At 50.7% G+C, this 21,677-nt stretch overlaps 1 protein-coding gene across 4 annotated transcripts in view; it reads left to right on the forward strand.

Moving 5' to 3' along the window:
• The window catches only part of HIF3A (hypoxia inducible factor 3 subunit alpha), a 60,846-nt gene that overhangs the window by 23,652 nt on the left and 15,517 nt on the right, over positions 1 to 21,677 (forward strand). For 3 of the 4 annotated variants that reach the window (XM_081018731.1, XM_081018732.1, XM_081018729.1), the window contains exons 2-10: positions 2,120 to 2,310; positions 6,121 to 6,266; positions 8,661 to 8,745; positions 10,344 to 10,453; positions 12,221 to 12,435; positions 14,323 to 14,429; positions 17,088 to 17,235; positions 20,191 to 20,351; positions 20,462 to 20,703. In XM_081018731.1, coding sequence (XP_080874857.1) covers positions 2,120 to 2,310; positions 6,121 to 6,266; positions 8,661 to 8,745; positions 10,344 to 10,453; positions 12,221 to 12,435; positions 14,323 to 14,429; positions 17,088 to 17,235; positions 20,191 to 20,351; positions 20,462 to 20,703 — 1,405 coding nt within the window. Of the gene's footprint in view, positions 1 to 1,613; positions 1,658 to 2,119; positions 2,311 to 6,120; positions 6,267 to 8,660; positions 8,746 to 10,343; positions 10,454 to 12,220; positions 12,436 to 14,322; positions 14,430 to 17,087; positions 17,236 to 20,190; positions 20,352 to 20,461; positions 20,704 to 21,677 lie in introns of those variants that run through there. The other variant, XM_081018730.1, reaches the window with a different exon arrangement.

Below are 21,677 nucleotides of genomic sequence, written 5' to 3' on the forward strand. Positions count from 1 at the left end.
CCTGTTGTCGAACCTTTACCCTTGAGGTGCTAGATATCCACAAGCAGGGAGAGATCTAACTTTCAGACTCCGCCTCCCCCTACCCATATTCTGACCCATGTTCCCAGGAGAACTATCCCTTCTTGTTTCTTCCAAATGAGTGCATCCGTCTTTAATGGTCATCAAATCTTTTATCTTCTTCTTTTCTTCTGCTTTGAGTTCCTGCATTGGAGCGGGTTGGACTAGATGACCCCCGGGGTTCCCTTCCAACTCTCCAATTCTATGATTCTGTAAGTGGAAGTTGCAGGAGTCGGGTGTTTTGGAGGGAGAGTTGCCCCCTCCTTTGGTAGGTTATCCTGGGAATAAAAGCCCAAGTTGCAGAGCTGATCTCTGTTTATTGGGCCTGGGTAGGGTTGGCACACACCACAAATATTGCCAGCTTGGTCACCCATTATTTGACTGTGGGGGACGCGGGTGGCGCTGTGGGTTAAACCACAGAGCCTAGGACTTGCCGATCAGAAGGTCGGCAGTTCGAATCCCCGCGACGGGGTGAGTTCCCTTTGCTCAGTCCCTGCTCCTGCCAACCTAGCAGTTCGAAAGCACGTCAAAAGTGCAAGTAGATAAATAGGTACCGCTCTGGCGGGAAGGTAAACGGCGTTTCCGTGCGCTGCTCTGGTTCGCCAGAAGCGGCTTAGTCATGCTGGCCACATGACCCGGAAGCTGTACGCCGGCTCCCTCGGCCAATAAAGCGAGATGAGCGCCACAACCCCAGAGTCGGCCACGACTGGACCTAATGGTCAGGGGCCCCTTTACCTTTACCTTTTACAGATATTTCAAGAAGTCCTCTTGGTAGATGGCAGCTTTTTTCCCTTCCCTGATTTTTCTTTTAGAATTCCTTAGAGCGTTATTTTGTAAGCAAGGGGCAAGAGCGAGGTCTGCCTTCCTCCCTAAAGCCGCAGCAAATCTCAGCAAAGCTTTCCCTGGTATATGTGAACTCACCTCCAAGTTCAGATCTAAGAGCCTTCTAGCATAGCATCCTCTTCTCACAGTGGCTGGTCCCTAAATCTCAGCCTAGCCTACCTCACAGGGCTGTTGTGAAGGTGGAAAGGACAACATAGGTCTCCCTGTGCAAATAAATAAAATCAGGTGTGCTTTTAAAGACGCTAATGGCTATCTTGTGAAACAAGGACTTCTGGTCCCCCCCCCCCCTTGTTTTGTCCGTGGCTTGTCAGACTTGTTGACTATCGTCTTCTGCTCTTCTCATAACATAAATCCATAACAAAAATGTTATTTGACCGGTCACATCCTCATCCCTTGACCTGGGAATAGAACTCAGAACAACAGCTTCTGTAAATGGGAGTCCTGAGACAATTTTCTTATTTGTTTTCTATATTCCATTGATATCTTGCTTTTCCTCCAAGAAGCTCAGCTTAGCATGCGTCGTTCCTTTCCCCAATCCTTACAACCACCCTGAGAGGTAGGCTAGGCTGACAGGCCTAAAGTCACCTAGGGAGCTCCATTGCGGTCGAGCGAAGATTTGAACTCGTGTCTCCTCAGTCCTCCTTGTCTAACATGAACAACATGACACAAGCAGATATCCCATAATAGCCCTGCCTGGAGGCCTACCTCAAAAGTGCTGTTTTACCCTGATGTTTCAGTGCTTTTTCTGGAAAAAAAGGTGTGTGCATGTTTGTTTGTTTGTTTGTTTGTTTGTTTGTTTGTTTGTTGTGGGCCCAGTTGAAGTGGCCCCCCGCCCCTGGGCAGCGGCTAGATGCAAGATGTGATTAATAAACTCAAGCGAACAAAGATCTGGATTCGAAATAGCTACGATTTTATGGGTTACAGATAGAGGTGGATTTTTGGCTCACCCTGACAAAAAAAAAAAAAAAAAGTACTGTATTTTTCCGTGTATAAGACTAGGTTTTTCCCCCTTAAAAAATAATGTCAAAAATTAGGGGGCATCTTATACATGCCTACGCCTCCACCCATTTTCTTAAATCTGAGTCCCCCAAAATAGGGGGCGTCTTATAGACGGAAAAATTCGGCAATTTTTTAATTTAAAAAAGGTAAGGGAGCTCAGTTCTCTTGCTCAAAAAAGCACACACAAACAAACCCCTGACCTTCCTTCCTTTGCCTGCAGGTCCACCACAGAAATCCGGAAGGAGAAATCGAGGGACGCGGCGCGATGCCGCCGCAGCAAGGAGACGGAGGTTTTCTACCAGCTGGCGCACACCCTGCCCTTCGCCCGGGGGGTCAGTGCCCATCTGGACAAGGCCTCCATCATGCGGCTGACCATCAGTTACCTGCGGATGCACAAGCTACTGAATTCAGGTGAGGGCTGCCACGTTCTCTCGGGGTTCCCTTCTTCCTTGCACCCCCCCCAATGCCCCAATCCTGCTCTGCTGGCAGTCCTGAGCCCCCCGGCTCCTCGAGGGGGTTCTGGATTATGCTATGTGCCATCTCAGTGCGCTGTGTTCTGCCTGGCAGACGCCTCAATGCTGGGACTCGACATCTGAGCCGCAGCCGAGCAAATGCTAGCTAGAACCCCAGACACGTGGGGGAAAGTGGTAGGCGGGAGATCAAAAGCGTTGCCACCTGCCCCTTAGAGCCTCCTCCACATTTATGTTATCGCCCCCCATGGACCCCGTTGCTAAGCGAGTTCTAGAATCTCCTCCTCCTTTCCGCTCCCACTGGTAGACCCGTGTAGCGGCTGCCGCAGAGGGATGCTCAGTTGACAGGCATTGTCCGATGGGGAGGAGCGCTTGCCCGCCGATGCCCGACAAAAGGACGGCTGTTGGACCAAACCGGCAGCAGCCTTGAACCCGAGACTCCCCGCCTTCCTTTGAAGCTCAAAAAAAGCAAGTTTCTAGTCCTGTTTGTGGCAGCTTGGAAATGCGACGGGCAGTTCTGATCTCGGGACTTGGGTGTCACTGAGGCAGAAGCCTGGGCTAGCTCTGGTGGTGGTTTTGAAATTGGGGAGTGGGGCAAGGATGCCTAGTGATCTGGCTGTCTGAAAGCAATGAGGTCCAGCTCCAAGGGCCTTCTGGTGGTCCCCTCAATACAAGAAGCGATGTTACAGGGAACCAGGCTTGAGGACCTTCTTGGTAGTGGTGCCATCCCATCAGATGTCAAGGAAGTAAATAATTATCTGACCTTCTGTAGACATCTGAATGCAGCCCTATATCAGGAAGCTATTAATGTGTGATGTTCTGTTGTGTTTTTGTATATTCTGTTGGAAGCTGCCCGGAGTGGCGCGGGCAACCCAGTCAGATGGGCAGGGTGCAAAAAATAAATAATGATTATAATAATTAAAATTTGTATACCACCCTTCATTCATAGATCTCAGGGTGATTCGCAAAATTAAAATACAAGATAAAAGAATACAAAGTACATAATAAAAACAAGGACAAAACGAAACAATAACCTCCCCCCGCTTCCCACAAACACATTTAAAAGGGTATAGGATGTTAATCAGCCAAAGGCTTGGTTGAAGATGAATGTTTTCACTTGGCGCCTAAAGGTGTATAACGAAGGTGCCAGGCGAGCCTTCCTGGGGAGAGCACTCCACAAACAGGGAGCCACCACCGAAAAGGCCCCGTTCTCTTGTTGCTGCCCTCCTGACCTCTCGTGGGGGAAGGACACGAGTAAGGACCTTCAGTGATGATCTCAGGGTCTGGGGAGGTTCATATGGAAAGAGGTCTTTGAGGTATTGCGCTCCTAAGTCATTTAAGGCTTTATAGGCCAAAACCAGCACTTTAAATTGGGCCCAGGAACTAATTGGCAGCTGGTGCAGTCAGGCCAGGATCGGTGTAATATGCTCAAACTGCCTTGCCCCCGTGAGCAACCTGCACCAGCTCAAGTTTCTGAACCGTCTTCAGAGGCAGCCCTACGTACATTGCAGTAATCTAAACTAGAGGTTACCAGAGCATAGAAGCCAGGCTTTCCCTGTCCAAAAGCATCCTAGTGGCTGGGCTGTGTGGAGCTGCGATTATCCATTTTTTTTATCTGTACTAAATTCCACGATTCCTAAGTTGCAAGCTGACCCCCTGCCCTTTGCTGCTTGAAGGGCTTTTTGCCAGCTTCCTGATAGTAAGGTAAAAAGGTAACGGGACCCCTGACCATTAGGTCCAGTCATGACCAACTCTGGGGTTGCGGCGCTCATCTCGCTTTATTGGCCGAGGGAGCCAGCGTACAGCTTCCGGGTCAGAATTGTAGGCCACATTCACACTAAGCAGTCCTGGCGTGCTGCAAGGAATTTTGGGACCTGCAGTTTGTTAAGTGTGCTGAGAATCGTTTTGAGACCCCGGTATCCCTCCCAGAGCTGAAATTCTCAGCTTCAAGAGGGGTTGATTGCTAAACCACCCTGGGAACTGTAGTTCTGTGAGGGGAATAAAAGGTAAAGGAACCCCTGACCATTAGGTCCAGTCGTGACCGACTCTGGGGTTGCGGCGCTCATCTTGCTTTATTGGCCGAGGGAGCCGGCGTACAGCTTCTGGGTCATGTGGCCAGCATGACTAAGCCGCTTCTGACGAACCAGAGCAGCACACGGAAACGCTGTTTACCTTCCCGCCAGAGCGGTACCTATTTATCTACTTGCACTTTTGACGTGCTTTTGAATTGCTAGGTTGGCAGGAGCAGGGACCCAGCAATGGGAGCTCACCCCGTCGCGGGGATTCAAACTGCCGACCTTCTGATTGGCAAGTCCTAGGCTCTGTGGTTTAACCCACAGCGCCACCCGCATCCCTTGATAGCAAGGTAGCTACAGGTATTTCCTGGAGGCAAACGTACATCTGTCCAGGTGTTTATAACTTCAGGGCTGAATTATTACCGTGAGTTCTGGGTGGACTGCTGAGATAGCTTCCCTTGGCTGCCAGTGTGCCCGCGGCCCAACAATTTTGGTACTTGTATACAAGGTGCTAGACAACTCCGGGATTGTGTTACTTGAAAGATCTTCTTGTTCCCTAGATACCTGTTCAGGTTGTGTGCTCATTGGCAGGTGGTGTGATAGCTGCTGAAGATACCTGAGCCCTGCCCTGTGACATCCTAGCATTGCATCCCTTTTTTCATGGAGTCCTCTCCCTGTACAAATTAGACAGGCGCCAACTGTAGTGGCCTTTCAGCATCCATTGAAAGCCTTTTAAATTGACAACTCTTCCCTGACTGGTGATCTCAGCTGTGGCTTTCGTCAATTTCTGAGTGTTAAAATATGTACTGTGCCTACTGTGTCATGTTTCCTGAAGGATTTTGCTTTGAAAGTTTTGGATGTAAAGCAATATCGGCCCCATTCAAACCATACATTTAAAGCGTTTTGATTCCACTTTAAACAGTCATCGCTTCCCCCAAAGAATCCTGGGAGCTGTAGTTTATTAAGGGCACTCAGAGTTGGAAGACCTCACTGTTGCCATCTTAGAGCTACAATTCCCTGAGAAGAGGGATTGATTGTTATGCTGTTCTTGCTCCGGGAGTGCAGTGTGTGTATGTGTATTTCTATTAATGTAAAATCAAAAAACCATAATCAAATGTACAAAACAAAGAAGCAGTACATAGACTGTCTTTTCCAAAAAAAAAATTCACTTATTAAATTGATGTACCTCCTTTCATCACAAGATATCAGGGTGGTTCACAGAATGAATAAATAAATAGGGAGCAGATAATGTTGAAAAATGAAAGCATCCAAACACATAGAGGAACCAAGTTTCACATTAGGATGAGGGAAGAAAGTTCTGCATATCGAAATTCGACACGTAAGAAATGTTCTGGGTTTTGTGAGTTATTTTCTCTGCAGTAGCCAAAGCCCACATAATGTTGTACCACAGCCAGAGGTTTAAAGTTTGGTAGCGTCTTCCATTTCTGGGCCCAAGGAGTACTCACTGCAGCCTAGGATCATTGTAAGACGTTCCTTAGGTCAGAAAGCTGCAGTTTGATCACTCCACAAGTTCCAGAGAGCGAGTGGCAAGGAGGTTTGAAAGCGGCATTCTCAGCAGGAGCCTTGAACTTCCAGATTGGTTGTTTCCAACAAGGTGGTGTGTGTATGTGCCATCTAGGCTGCCCCAGAGTTGAGGGTCCTGTCTCTGTGCCATGGCACGTACCTGCGTGAGCTTTGCCCTGAAGCAACTCTTTTTCTGCTTCCTTTAAAACCAGGAGAATGGAGAGATGAGGTGGAGGCAGAGGAGCAGGTGGACGCGTATTACCTGAAGGCTCTGGATGGCTTCCTCATGGTCCTGACCGAGGAAGGGGACATGATCTACCTCTCTGAGAACGTCAACAAGCACCTGGGCCTCAGTCAGGTGAGGCGCTGCCACCTGGCCAGGACCAGAGGACACCTGTGCAGGTTGATGACGTGGGGGACCTACAAAAGTCAGGGGGATGCTGTTCTGCAGTTCCACAAAACTGGCAGGAGGTATTTTGCCTGGACAGGTTAACCAGGGTGGGGAACCTTTCTTAGCTTGAAGGCTGGATTCTCTTCCAAGGGCCACATGCCAAAAATGTGTGGGGCCAGGTGGGAAATGGGGCAGGGCAGTGGGTGTGACTCCTACCTTTGTGCAGTTGGTTCTGTTCCCAGTCGCATCTTTCTGTCCTGGCCTCTTTTGGTGGTGGGAGATGAACCGGCTCTGATTCTCCTGCTGCCAAGAACTTCCTTGAGGATAATTTTATTTCGGGCACTGGGGAGGGGAAGGGACGTCTTGCGTGGCTCTGGGGGCAGCTGAACTTAAACCACACACAAACACATTCATTTGCCACAAGCGGGTTCCCAGCAACTCTCTGCAGAAAGAGAGACTGGTGGTTGGTTCGCATCTGTCTGTCTTCGGACACAAACACATTCATCATTCATTTGGCACAAGCGCGTTCTCAGCAACTCTTCAGAAAGAGACTTGTGGTTGGTTCGCATTCGTCTGTCTTGGGAGTGTGTCAGAGGAAGAGTGCGGTTTTGGGGGAGAAGCCAAACTATTGGAGAATTACAGCACCTGCTGTGGCTGTAGAGACCAATACGGGAGAGACATGTTTTGTTGCAGCCGGGGCAGACGAAGGCGTCCGGTTGTGCTGCTGCCTATGTATAATAGCATTTCTTCATTCTGCGCTCTCTCCCAGCGGTCATTCCCCCTCTGGCCACTGCTATGGATGCACGACCTGACGGTCTGTCTCCAGGTCCTGCAGTCGTCTGCAAGGGATTCCCACATGACAGGGTTGATGTTGCCAGCCTTTGCGTCATGTTTGCAGACATAACACAGAGTTCAGGCCTGGTGCCTGAAGCCAGCTCCCCATAGATCACGCCCTCTCTAATGGGGGACTTGGCAATTTGTTTTTACTCTGGACATTTCTGCCGTGGGCAGCATAGGAACTTAAGATGGGCCCTGCTGGATTCAGCCAAAGTCCAGCATCCTCTTCTTCCATTGGCCAACCAGTGGGAAAATCACCAGGAGGACACGAGCACAACAGCGCTCTTCCTTGCTTGTGATTCCTGGCAGCTGGCGTACAGGGGTTTACTGCTTCTGGCAACCATGATCTGTAATAGGAAGATGGCAAACTCCCCTGTTACTTTCAGGGTGAGGAGGTCATCCCAAGATTTTGCTTCCAGGCAGCTGCTTCCTAACCAAGACCCTGAGGGCAACGGGGTATGGGTGGGCCTGACCAGGAAGACAGCAGCCCAGAATATTAACAGGGCAGCCCGATGAAGATCAGTGTTTGGGGCGAGAGCCTGTGACCTTTTGAAAGAGAGTGTTCATTGTGGAAGTGGTTGCTATGCACTTTGAAATTACTTGTGCAACTTGGCAGTCCGGAAACAAAGGCTTTATATTGTCTTTATTTTGTGTGCACTGGAAAATTAAGGACAACACTTTTCTTTCATGCTTGCTGAATCGCAGTCAGTGTTGGCATTCCTCTGGGTATTTTCTAAGGCGGAAAAAAAATCCCCTGTGGCAGATTGATTGCTGAATGGATTGTTTTTATTTTACTGGAGTAGTTACAGCGTGATGATGCCTCTGACGTTTCACTCAGCCCTGTGATTTTGGGAGTGGAGTCTTGCCCTCAGGAAAGGGTTGCTAGAAAATAACATTTTCCAGTTTTCACTTCCAAAATCTTGTTTTTCTTCTTAATCCTGAGAGAGAATTATTACATTTTCTCCAAAATATATTTTCAAATCATGCTGGGGTTTTCTCCCCTCTTTAACTTTCCTCTTTTTGGAAACGGAATGCACTCAGGTTGCTGAAAACCAAGCTGAACCAATGCGTTTCTTTATCCCCAAGCAACCAGAATTCTTGACATGGGCAAAATTCGCTTTCCCCTCTGACGGTGCTGGTTGTACTGAGGCCGGTGGTTTTCTCCTGCTAAGCGCCTGCTCTGAAACGGCTGCAGAAGTTTTTGCTCGAGACTTGGAAGCAACCTAAAAGCAAAACAGAGGCGTTCGGGAAAAAGTGCCCTTCGCGATATGTGATGCGGCTTTATTGAATTTCTGGCGTACGTGGGAGAGTGAAAGGGAACACAGGAAGGAGGTGGGATTTCTGATTGGCTGGCTCCAGAGAGCCCAGACCAACTGGCTGCTTTCTAGCAGATCTCGGCTCCTTTGTATGCGCTTCTAGCATATGGTGTCCCGCTAGGCCTAGCGGAGGCAGTGTGCTGGCTCCAACCTCCCCACACCCCGTGCGTTGCTTTCTGATGTCCCCAATTCTCTTTCCTTCCGCTAGCTGGAGCTCATTGGTCACAGCGTCTTTGACTTCATTCATCCCTGTGATCAAGAAGAACTGCAAGATGTATTGAGCCCAAGGCAAGGTGAGTGCCTCTCCCCCGTCCTCTCCCATGCATGCCTGTTGGGCCTTGAGAAATGTTCCTCCCCATGACCCACACAAACAGAGCGTCTTTATCTCACAGACTCCTCGTGATGTGCTAATAGCAGACGTGGACCCCCCCATCTGCACTGTGCGTTTGAAGCAGGAACATTGCCGCTTTAAGCAATCGTGGCTTCCCCCAAAGGATTCTGGGAAGTGTGGTTTGTTAAGGGGAGGGGGTTGAGAGCTATTTGGGGGCTCCTTCCAGAGCTACAATTGGCTTAACAGTCAACCCCTCTTCCCAGGGAACTATGGGAACTGTAATTCCCGGAGGAGAATTAAGAGTCTCCTAATAATTCTCAAGTGGGATGCAGGTGGCACTGTGGGTTAAACCACAGAGCCTAGAGATGTATTAATACAATGAATGTATTGGAATGTATGTTTGATGAAAATTAATAAAAATTTAAGTTGGAAAACAAAAAAAAACCCACTGAGCCTAGGGCTTGCCGATCAGAAGGTCGGCGGTTCGAATCCCCACGACGGGGTGAACTCCTGTTGTTCAGTCCCTGCTCCTGCCAACCTAGCACTTCGAAAGCACGTCAAAGTGCAAGTAGATAAATAGGTACCGCTCCAGCGGGAAGGTAAACGGCGTTTCCGTGCGCTGCTCTGCTTCTCCAGAAGCGGCTTAGTCATGCTGGCCACATGACCCGGAAGCTGTACTCCGGCTGCCTCGGCCAATAAAGCGAGATGAGCGCCGCAACCCCAGAGTCGGCCACGACTGGACCCAATGGTCAGGGGTCCCTTTACCTTACCTTTAATGATTCTCAGCACCCAAAACAAACTACAACTCCCAGGGTTCTTGGGGAGAAGCCATGTCTGTTTAAAGTGGTAGCACAGGACTTTAAAAATGTATGTTGTAGAGGTGGCCTTATTCTCCCACTGTCATGAAAACAACCAGGGAGGTGTCTGCAGACTCGCAGGAGTAACAGAAGTACAAAAACGTGTGTGTGCGTTTGTTTTTTTTTAGAAATGGGGGGAGGGTGAACTTTAATAGAGTTGGGGAAGCCTGAAAAATTGTTCGGTGCGCATGCTCGCTGTGGGCCTGGAATGTGTGGCTTTTGGTGGGGAGAAACAGCAAAAAATAGGGTGGGATGAAATGGAACGGAATATCCTCAGAAGGGCCCTGCGAGGTGGCTCAGCTTGAGAGATTGCAACTTGCCCGAGGTCACCCACCAGCTTGGGGCAGTGTATGCTGCTCCCTCCCTCCCTATGCTATCTTCAAAACAGCCCTGTGAGGTAGGCTAGGCTGAGATTGAGTGACCAGACCGAGGCCACCCATTGAGCTTTGTGGCTGAGGGGTGGGATTTGAACCCGCTTCTCCCAGGTCCTAGTCTGGCGCACGGCACTGCGCTCCTTACATTTTCTTATAATTAAAATGTGCGTCCAGAACTTGATTTCCCCTTCTCCGCTTCCTGCCATAGAAGAAGCACGTTCTCCTCCCTCCCCGGACTCCCAACTCCTGCTCCCTCCCTGCACCAGCCTTTGGACTAGTGCCCCCCAGATCTTGACAGGCTTTTCCATCTCTAATCCCCCCCCCCCCAGGTTTCTCAAAGAAGAAGGAGGTGAAGACAGAACGCAGCTTCTCCCTGCGCATGAAGAGCACCCTCACCACCAGGGGGCGCACCGTCAACCTCAAGTCCGCCACCTGGAAAGTGAGCGAATAAGTCTTAAGAGGGTGTGCATGGAACCAAATGGGTTTTGTGTTGGGAGTATGTGGGAAAGAGGGTTCTTTTCACAAAGTGGGGCAATGCCACCCCCCTGGGGGGCTCTGGAACAATCCAGAGGGGCGGTAGTCGCCTCGGTTGCAAGGCGGGGGAGGGAGGAGGGAGGGAAGGAGCGTTGAATAAAAATAATAGGGGCGGTAGAGAAACATACATGCATAAAAGAAAACAAATTTGTCCCTGCATCTTTCTGTTTGTTTTCTTAAAGAAGGTAGCTTTCCAGGGGGACACAGAGTAATTGGTTGTTGTTTTTTTCCTGAAAAGGGTTCAAATAAAGAGGGATGCGGGTGGCGCTGTGGGTTAAACCACAGAGCCTAGGGCTTGCCGATCAGAAGGTCGGCGGTTCGAATCCCCATGATGGGGTGAGCTCCCGTTGCTCGGTCCCTGCTCCTCCAACCTAGCAGTTCGAAAGCACGTCAAAGTGCAAGTAGATAAATAGGTACCGCTCCGCCGGGAAGGTAAACGGCGTTTCTGTGCGCTGCTCTGGTTTGCCAGAAGCGGCTTAGTCATGCTGGCCACATGACCCGGAAGCTGTACGCCGGCTCCCTCGGCCAATAAAGCGAGATGAGTGCCGCAACCCCAGAGTCAGTCACGACTGGACCTAATGGTCAGGGGTGCCTTTACCCTTTACCTTTAGTGCAAATAAGTTTGGGAATCTGCTCTAGAGCAAAGTGCCACTCTGGAGAAAGGAAGGCCTCACTGTGGCAACGGCACTGAGGGCATCATTATAGAAATGAGGGGGCTGAAAACCATGGCTTGGACCAGCACCAAGATGGCACAAAATGATGATGATGATACCTATATTTATATATTTTGGTGGGATTGTACATATGACTGCTATCTTTCTCGAGTGAGTGTGTGTGTGTGTGTATATACAGTGGTACCTTGGTAGTCGAACGGCTTGGCTCCCAAACGACACAAACCCAGAAGTGAGTGTTCCAGTTTGCGAACATTTGGAAGCCAAATGTATTCCGCGGCTTCCAATTGAGGGCAGGAAGCTCCTGCAGCCAATCAGAAGCCGCACCTTGGTTTTCGAACCATTCCGGGAATTGAACGGACTCCCGGAACAGATTAAATTCGAGAACCAAGGTACCACTGTATATTCTTTTTCCCATCACTGTTAAGGTGGGATAGACACATCGTACAGACGCGCAACGGGTGGTTTTGTATTTGCAACTCGTTACCTGAAAATTAGGGACGCGGGTAGCTCTGTGGGTTAAACCACAGAGCCTAGGACTTGCCGGTCAGAAGGTGGGCGGTTCAAATCCCCGCGACGGGGCGAGCTCCCATTGCTGGGTCCCTGCTCCTGCCAACCTAGCAGTTTGAAAGCACGTCAAAGTGCAAGTAGATAAATAGGTACCACTCTGGCGGGAAGGTAAACGGCGTTTCCGTGCGCTGCTCTGGTTCTCCAGAAGCGGCGTAGTCATGCTGGCCACATGACCTGGAAGCTGTAAGCCGGCTGCCTCGGCCAGTAAAGCGAGATGAGCGCCGCAACCCCAGAGTCGGCCACAACTGGACCTAGTGGTCAGGGGTCCCTTTACCTTTACATCTGAAAATTAAAGTCCTAAAAACCCAAGCAGCATGAATGAAAATGTAAGGATGTTTCTGAGAGGCAGCGCCATCTTAGAACACCTTCTGGAGGGGGGTCTGTGAATGAATTGGTGGGTTGGAACTGCCCCAGTTCTTCTTCTCTCGCAGGTGCTCCATTGCTCCGGCCATATGCGGTCCTATGCGCCCGCCAAGCCAGCAGGGGGGAAGGAGGCAGAAGGCGGCTTCGTGGAGCCCCCTTTGCGGTGTTTGGTGCTGATCTGCGAGGCCATCCCGCACCCCGCTAACATCGAGACCCCGCTGGACAGCGGCACCTTCCTCAGCCGCCACACCATGGACATGAAGTTTACCTATTGCGACGACAGGTGAGCATGAGGCACAGAGGGCTGGGAAATTGCGCTGGGTGGGGCTGATGGGAGTTGCCATCTGAAACAGCCGTGCTGGCTGGCGCTCGCGGGGCTAGCAGAGCAACTGGGGTGAAGCATACGGACCAGAGAGAAAGGAAACTTCTAATAATTCACCCAATGGCAAACGGAACAAGAACACTATATAACTTGAGGAGGATTGTATTTACAGGCCATGTTGAGGGCCGGGGGACATGTTCAGCCACGCTTTCTGAGGTAAACTTCCTTCAGAAGGGCTTTCCCCTCCAACCAGCGGCGTAGCGTGGGTTATCAGCACCCGGGGCAAGGCAAGTAATTTGCGCCCCCTAACCCGGGGCAAGGCAAATAATTTGCGCCCCCTAACCCGGGGCAAGGCAAGTACAGTAATTTACTCTCCCAAGCAGCAGCAGCAGCGAGGCTTCTCTTTCCCCCGCGCTCTCCTGGAGCTGCCTCTTTTCTTTCCTTTTTTCCCTTTCTCCAAGGCTTTTTGCTTTCTCTCCTTAATTGATTCCTCCTCCACACCGCAGCGTTTCCTAGCTGCTTCCCCCCCCCTTCCCCTCTCTCTCCTCCTCGCTCTGCTTGCCTTGCCCTGCACCGGCAGCAGCAGGCGCAGCCAGACCCCCGCCAGCCAGCCCGCCCGCCCGCCCGCCCACCCGGCTTCCTCTCCTTTTTTTGCCCGCGGCAGAAGGCTTCGCTCTCCCCCTTCCGCGACCTCCTCGCCAAGCCGAGTGAGCGCGGGCTCCCTAACCCGTGGATTTTAGTAGGGGCAGAGAGCTGCTAGTGCGAGCGCGCCCCCCGCCCATGTTGCGCCCGGTGCGGCCGGCCCCCCTGGCACCCCCCACGCTACGCCACTGCCTCCAACTCCTCCAACGGTCAAATCTGAATGGTCTTCCTCACTGACAGCAAATTTCCAGCTGACTCCAGACAGTCAGTCTGCAGTCAGCTGGACAAACACAGTGGTACCTCTGGTTGCGAACGGGATCCGTTCCGGAGGACCGTTCGCAACACGAAAGGAACGCAACCTGCAGTGGTGCGTCTACGCACGCGTGGGTTGCGATTTGCAGCTTCTGTGCACGCGCGTGGTGCCATTTTGTGCATCTGCGCATGCGCGAGCGGCGAAACCTGGAAGTAATCCTTTCTGGTACTTCCGGGTTGCCGCGGGACGCAACCTGAAAAGACGTAACACGAAGCAAGCGTAACATGAGGTATGACTGTAGCAGAATTAACTCAGGGTCCTCAACGTTGAACTGATGGGAGTTGTTGTCCATAGCATTTGGAAGAAAACCAGGCTGACAAAGACCAGGATCAGGCCATGAGCTGAGGCGGTCCGTTGGAGGCAGTTGGTGGGCAGCCTGGGGATCCCATATTCCGGCACTTTCCGGGAACGGGCAATGCAGTACCCACCTCCTGCTTGAGAATTAGGAGCTCTTTTGTGGCTCCGCTGGGTGTCTCTCCCACCCTACTTTGCCCTGGCAGTTTTTGAGGACTCCCCACCCCCAAAGTTACAGGAGGAAGTGATGGACGAGAGGGAGATATTGGCGGTGACAGGACTTCTCTGACATCAGGGGGGATTTTTCTGCCATCTTGCCTTGAGGGCAGTGATGCAAGAAGCATGAGGGACATCCAGAGCTCATAGTGGCTCCTGTAGTCATGATCTTACGCAAAAACCGCTTTGCAAATTCTGTCTGAAAAGTGGTATATAAATACTGGAAACGTAAAATAAAATAAGGGAGTTGGTTTTGGGTATCTGAGCCCCTTGGCCATTGATGTGGCAGTTCTGTAAAGGTACATGTGAACTGGAACAGTTGCCTCCACCCTTGGGTAGAGATCTCCCATTCTGCCTCTCTCACGCGCTATCTCCCCGGGCAGGATTGCAGAGGTGGCTGGTTACACACCTGAAGACTTGCTGGGCTGCTCCATTTACGAGTATATCCACGCCCTGGACTCTGATTCTGTCAGCAAGAGCATCAACACCCGTAAGTTACACCTTCCCTGAGTGTCACACACACACGGAGCGGGATCCTGATCTGGGGAAAACCGTTCCCTGCAGCAAAAATGGAAAAGAGAAGAACTTTGACTGCATTCGCGTGCCATACTTTAAAGAGTCATGGCTTCTCCCAGAGAATTCTGGGAGATGAGAGTTGTTAGGAGGCCCCTCTGATCCCAGAGCTACAGTTCCCTGCGTGATTTAACAATCCATCCTTCTGCCCAGGGAATTATGGGAACTGTAGTTCCGGGAGAGCAATGGGGTGTCCTAACAACTGTTGGCATTTTTAAGCAACCGCAGCTCCCAGAATCCTTTGGGGGAAACCATGGCTGTTTAAAGTGGTCTCATTGCACTTTAAATGTGTGAAGATGTGGCCTTCCTCCAGTTTGCTTTATTGCGGGCTTGGTACAGGGTTCAGAACATAGTATCAGGAATCAAAGCTTACCACCTTGCTCTCCATGGCTCTCACTTCTCCTAAACTAAGTTTCTAGTCCTTAAACTTGAAGAGGTGTTGGGTAGAACCTCAGAATACAGAGACAGCTGGGGACTACTTGCTCTGCCTTATTCTTTGCCTGTTTGTCTGTGGCTGGTGGAAGCAGGGTAAACGAAAGGCCAAATGATCAGATAAATACTAACTTCATTTGCATGATTCATGCAAGCTGGTAGATTCAGCTTTTTTGTGTGTGCAGAATGTGTATTTTTTACACACATTTAAGCACACGCAATATGGAACCAAACAGGACAACTGCTGTGTCCTGGGCCGGTTCCTTCTGTTAATCAGGCATCATAATACAGAGAAGCTGATTTCTTTGCAACGTTGCCTGTCTCTATTTTAAAAAGCAAGTTCCTAGTCCTCATTATTTCAAAGGCAAGAACTGGGAAACCGAAATCAACAGAGTTGGCTGGTGCCTTCCCCGCGGCTCCCAGTTTTCCTTGCTTCCCCACGTGCGCTGTCATTCAACGTCCCTGTCGCTGTACATTTCCCCCCAAAATTCCCCATAAATTCCTCAGTTTCCTTTCTTTCCCTTGTTGCTGGCACTGAATGTAGAGTGGATTCTGAGGTGGTTGAGCCAACATGAAATGATGGTTCTGGCAGAGTGGACCGTTCATGTGCAGTGCTTTCAACAAGCCACAGCAAGGCGTGGCGAGAACTCCTGTGGGGTCCCTTCGAAAGGGGGTGACTTAGTAAGGGAGCAGTGGACACAATCTCTCCAATTTCTGCTGCAGATAAGAGCAGGTCTTTGCCAACCTGGTGCTTCCCCAGTTTTTTTGGATTACAGCTCCCATGAGCTCCAGAAAACATGTTCCTGCTGGCTGGGGCTCATCTCAGTTGTCGCCTGACACGACCAAGCTGGCTGAGGCTCATGGGAGTTGTAGTCCCCGCTGGCTGGAGCTGGTCAGAATTGTAGGCCACATTCACACTAAGCAGTCCTGGCTTGCCGCAAGGAATTTTGGGACCTGCAGTTTGTTAAGTGTGCTGAGAATTGTTTTGAGACCCCGGTATCCCTCCCAGAGCTGAAATTCTCAGCTTCAAGAGGGGTTGATTGTAGTTCTGTGAGGGGAATAGGGCTCCTCCAAACACCCGGGTGGCGCTGTGGGTAAAACCTCAGCGCCTAGGACTTGCCGATCGCATGGTCGGCGGTTCGAATCCCCACGGCGGGGTGCGCTCCCGTCGTTCGGTCCCAGTGCCTGCCAACCTAGCAGTTCGAAAGCACCCCCGGGTGCAAGTAGATAAATAGGGACCGCTTACCAGCGGGAAGGTAAACGGCGTTTCCATGTGCTGTGTCGGTTCGCCGGAGCAGCTTCGTCACGCTGGCCACGTGACCCAGAAGTGTCTGCGGATAGCACTGGCTCCCAGCCTCTAGAGTGAGATGAGCGCACAACCCTAGAGTCTGTCAAGACTGGCCCGTACGGGCAGGGGTACCTTTACCTTTACCTTTAAACGCCCTAAATGGGGTGGCGAAGTGGTCTAAACCACAGAGCCTAGGACTTGCCGATCAGAAGGTCGGTAGTTCAAATCCCCGCAACGGGGTGAGCTCCCGTTGCTCGGTCCCTGCTCCTGCCAACCTAGCAGTTCGAAAGCATGTCAAAGTGCAAGTAGATAAATAGGTACCACTCCTGCGGGAAGGTAAACGGCATTTCCGTGAGCTGCTCTGGTTCACCAGAAGCGGCTTAGTCATGCTGGCCACATGACCCGGAAGCTGTACGCCGGCTCCCTCGGCCAATAAAGCAAGATGAGCGCTGCAACCCCAGAGTCGCCATGACTGGACCTAACAGTCAGGGGTCCCTTCACCTAAACACCCTCATCACCCTTAACAACTAAATACAGCTCCCAGAATTCTTTTGGGGAAGCCAGGATTGTGTCAAGTTCTAATGCCTTAAATGTGGATGCAGCCTTAGCCCAACGCATCAGGAGGGCACCAGTGCGGCAAAAAGGGCCTTGCAGGCATTTAAAGATGAGTGGGACGCTCTGCGTCAAGAGGGACAAAATCTGCCTTGGTGGGGGATTTCCAGTTCCGTAAGCGAGTAGCTTGTAAACAAGAGCGGTTGCCGCCTGTTCCGCCTTCCTGTCTCGCTGCCTCCACCTCCCAGCTTATCCGTTTGTCTGTCTGTTCTAGACTGTCTGTGTTTCACTTCCTTCTGGTAGTGCTGAGCAAGGGGCAGGCGGTAACCGGGCAGTACCGTTTCCTGGCCAGGAACGGCGGCTACCTGTGGACCCAGACTCAAGCCACGGTCATCTCCAGCAGCAAAAACTCCCAGCCCGAGAGCATCGTCTGTGTCCACTTCATCTTGAGGTCAGAATCCGGGAAGGGGTGGTGTGTCTCTTAAGTGTCCATCCCCTGCCCCCCGATGAATGAACAATCCTGGACTGGGAGGCTTGTAGGAACAGTGAATATTATATAGAGATGCCCTGGGGGTTTTTTGTTTAGTTTGTTGGCGCGGTGGTGAAAAGAGCGACTTAAATTTTCTTGCAATCAAATGACTATGGTCTTGTCATTACGTTCTCTAAATTGACAACATTCCCACTGTGGAGTCCTTTACCACTTACATTTCCTTTCCCCGAGAGTGTTTTTTAATTAGATTTAAGTGTAGAGAAATGCAGAAGGAAAACAAAGGAACCAAAAATGTAAATTGTCACAGTCTTGGAGAACAGAACTATAATACAACTCAGAAGGAACAGTGAACTGTCATCTAGCACTCGGGCTTTCCTCAGAGATTTACCATATAGAGCAGGCATAGGCAAACTCCGACCCTCCAGATGTTTGGGACTGCAATTCCCATCATCCCTGACCGTTGGTCCTGTTAGCTAGGGGTGATGGGAATTGTAGTCCCAAACATCTGGAGGGTCGGAGTTTTCCTATGCCTGATATAAAGCATATGAACAAAAGAAAGCACACAACCCCGTGCGACTTTCAGATTTTTGCCATTTTTGGAACTGATCTTGTGGCAAAGCTTCCGAGAAACGTGAAACCTCAGGTTTGGGGGATTGTGCTGTTTTTAAGTTACTCAGTGGCAAGTGTTACGTTTCTTCAGAGGAAAGAAAGCAAGGGGCTTATCATTAGCTACCAGCCACAAGGAATCCCCCTTGTTCCTAATTTGGTTTTGGGGAAGTAGCCTGGAGATCTTGTCAACAACTCTAGACAGGGAAATTTTGTATTTTCAGTCTGAACAGTAGTGTTGGGCAACACGGAGTTCGTGAGTTGAGTTTTTAAGTACAGCCGTACCTCAGAAGTCGGACGTAATCCGTCCCGGAAGTCCGTCCGGCTTCCAAAACGTTCGAAAACCAAATCACGGCTTCTGATTGGACGCTCGGGTTCCAAAAGAACGTTTGCAAAACTGGAACAATCACTTCCGGGTTTTCTGCGTTTGGGAGCCTGTGCACATTCTGTCTCTGGCCACTTTTGGAAACAGGGAGAGTGGACTAGGTAGATCCAAAAGCGCTCATCTTGTGTTCAGATGTCAAAGAGAAAAACAACTACCATACTTTCAGAAGACCTCTGAAGGCAGTCCTGTTTAGGGAAGCTTTTAATGTTTAATGGATTATTGTATTTTAATATTCTGTTGAAAGCCGCCCAGAGTGGCTGGGGAAAGCCAGCCAGATGGGTGAGGTATAAATAAATAAATAAATAAATAAATAAAGTAACTAACTGTATCTGGCTAGTTAATACAGGCAACTCCCCATTTACACACATTCAAGGCACATGTGAACATGTATGCGTGCATTACCACAAACCCGGAAGTGGCACGAAAAGAGGCAAGAATGGCCCTAAAACAGGAAAAAAATGTGAGAAAACAGTCCCACAAGCCTTTGCAAGTGCAATCCCAGGACCCCTTGCACTGACTTTGAGACCTGTGGAGAGTTGGATTTTGAGCGAGGAAGTTTGGAGGGCGCGATTGTGCTGAAGTTCAGTGGATTTTTGCTATTTTTGAAAGGGTTTTCCAAGAGTTTCCAGAGGTGTAGCTTGCTGACTTTTTCTGTGTCGTTCCCAGTGTGCGCGATTTCACTTAAATGCACGGTGCTTCAGAACGTAAACCCCACATAAGTGGGGAGTTACCTGTAGTTTAACACGACAGCCTCAAAATTGCTAATCAAAACTCCCCAACACACGTCATAGCTGTGTCCTCATCGCTGGATAGCTCTGGGAGCTCTTATTCAGCAAAAGCAGAGGTTTGGAGCTTTCTCAGTCGTTGATTTGATGCCGACTGCATTCCCTTTTTTTATTCTTCCGCCTGGGAGTAGAATTAATCTGCACCCGCTGCCACTTTATGCATCAGAGGCCTTCTCAAGGCAAGGAGACAAAGAGATAGGCACCCACCTTGCTTGGTAGCAAGTCATGCTTCTGCCTTATTTTATTTTATTCTAAATGAATATGATGAAGAGAGCACAGCAGAGGTTATATTTTCTGAGAATCCTCTGAAAAAATAATCTCTCAAAGGACCTGTTGATGGCATTTTACCATTTTACTGTTGAGAGTGGATTAACTTATGGTCTGTGTGTGTGGTTTGGGAGCTGCACGGTCAGGGAAAAAATAATGCTGTCCAGGGTTGTAAAGACTGCGGAGAGAATAATTGGGCGCACTCTTCCCACCTTGGATCAAATCTATGCTTCCAGGTGCCATAAGAAAGCTGCAGAGATAGCGCAGGATAGTGCACACCCTGGAAATGATCTCTTTCAGCTTCTGCCTTCTGGAAGAAGGTACAGGGTTATAAAGACTAGGACTAGCCGCCTGAGAACCAGTTTCTATCCAAATGCCATTTTGGTTTTAAACGCAGTGTAAAGTAGTCTCTGTGGGAGTATATTATATTTAATTATGGGGTATCAGAGTTTTTAGGGGCTAACCAGGCTGGGATAGCAGGCTTGTTGGTTTTTGAATGTCTGATGTAGATTTTTTTCAATTTCGTTGTTCTGTATGGGACAATGACAATAAAGATTATCGTATCGTAAATATTGTGTGTGTGCGCGCGCACACAGAGAAAGAGGGAGAGAGAGAGAAAAGGAAAAAAACAGATGTAAAATATTGGCAACCTCCCTGCCCACTCAGGTGTCTGTGGCTGCCAGTTGCATTGGCCCTGCCGTGCTCGGTTGACATAAGGTTACTAGATTTTTTTCAGTGAATCTGGGGACACTTTCCAGCCTCAATGGATTTTGTACGGGGACTGATTTGTAAATCCGGGGACTGTCCCCGGGAAACGGGGACATCTGGTATCCTTAGGTTCACAACCTCCTTGCCTCGACACCCTTTTTACAGCCAGGTGGAAGAGATGGGCCTGGTACTCTCCTTGGAGCAGACCGAACGGCAGGGGGAGCACCGCCGGCTGCCCCCGCCCTCCCTCGAGGGGCTGGACTCCGACGGGGCCCTTGACGACCTGGACGCCAACGGGGGAGACACCATCATCAACCTCAGCTTTGGTATGGAGCGGCGGGAGTCATGGGCGGGAGGTTTTCTGCGGGGCAGGGAGGTCGGGAACCAAGCCGCTCCCTCGCCTGTGATGGCGCCGCTCCCTCTTTCCTCTCCCCAGAGCTGCGCGGCCCCAAAGTCTTGGCCTTCCTGCGCCCCGCCAACATCAGCGAAGAGGAGCTGCAGCTGGACCCCAAGCGCTTCTGCAGCCCCGACCTCCAGAAGCTGCTGGGCCCCATCTTCGACCCCCCTGGGGCCCAGAGCCAAGCGCCAGGGACCCTGCGGGCAAGGCCTCCGGCCGCACCGCCCAAGCCTGCTCCGGTTGCCAAGAACACTTCTGGAGGCAGGAGCCCAGTGAACCCGGTAAGGAGGTTGTGGACTTTGGGAAGGGAGTCCTTCTCCATGTGGGATGAGTTTAGGGTGCAGGCGGATGGCCTGCCTGGGGGGATTTGGTGCCTCAGAGGTTTTGTTGCAGAGACAGGGTCACCTGCAAGGAGGGGGAGAAGAGGAGGGTTATTTGGTGGAGGAATGTAGATGTAAAGGTAAAGGGACCCCTGACCATTAGGTCCAGTCGTGGCCGACACTGGGGTTGCGGCACTCATCTTGCTTTACTGGCCGAGGGAGCCGGCGTACAGCTTCCGGGTCATGTGTCCAGCATGACTAAGCCGCTTCTGGTGAACCAGAGCAGCGCACGGAAACGCTGTTTACCTTCCCACCGGAGCGGTACCTATTTATCTACTTGCACTTTGATGTGCTTTCGAACTGCTAGGTTGGCAGGAGCAGGGACCCAGCAATGGGAGCTCACCCCGTGGCGGGGATTCGAACCGCCAACCTTCTGATCAGCAAGCCCTAGGCTCTGTGGTTTAACGCACAGTGCCACCCACATCCCTAATGGGGATGTATCACTGTGCAAATGACAAGGGTGACCAGGCCTGTGCATTTAAGAATGGGCCTGGGCCTGTCAGGCTTCAGGGAATTGGAGCCCCCTCCCTCACAGCATGCTCCCAGTAATGGAAAGACGAGAAGCTCTTAGCAGTGCCTTTTATTCAATATTCACAGAGAGAGGCGTAGAAATGCTGCCTCTTGGAGTAATGGCGTTGCTCCAAATAATCTCCGCCCTTCCCGTCTCAGTCATCAACAGCACCACCCCTCTTACGGTGGCTGCTTAGGGTCAATTGTCTCTTCGCTCTCTGCTCCCCTACTTTCACTGCTTGCCGGTTTCTGGGAGAAGCGGGGTCTGGGATGCTCTCTAGTGGTCAGCCAGCTGTTGCTGCTCTGCTTCTCCTGTTATTTCCCAGCTTTGCCCCTCTTCCCTCTCTGAGCTGTGACCCTCTGCA

Source organism: Podarcis pityusensis, assembly GCF_964106645.2.
Source record: "Podarcis pityusensis genome assembly, chromosome: 8".
Lineage (NCBI taxonomy): Eukaryota > Metazoa > Chordata > Lepidosauria > Squamata > Lacertidae > Podarcis > Podarcis pityusensis.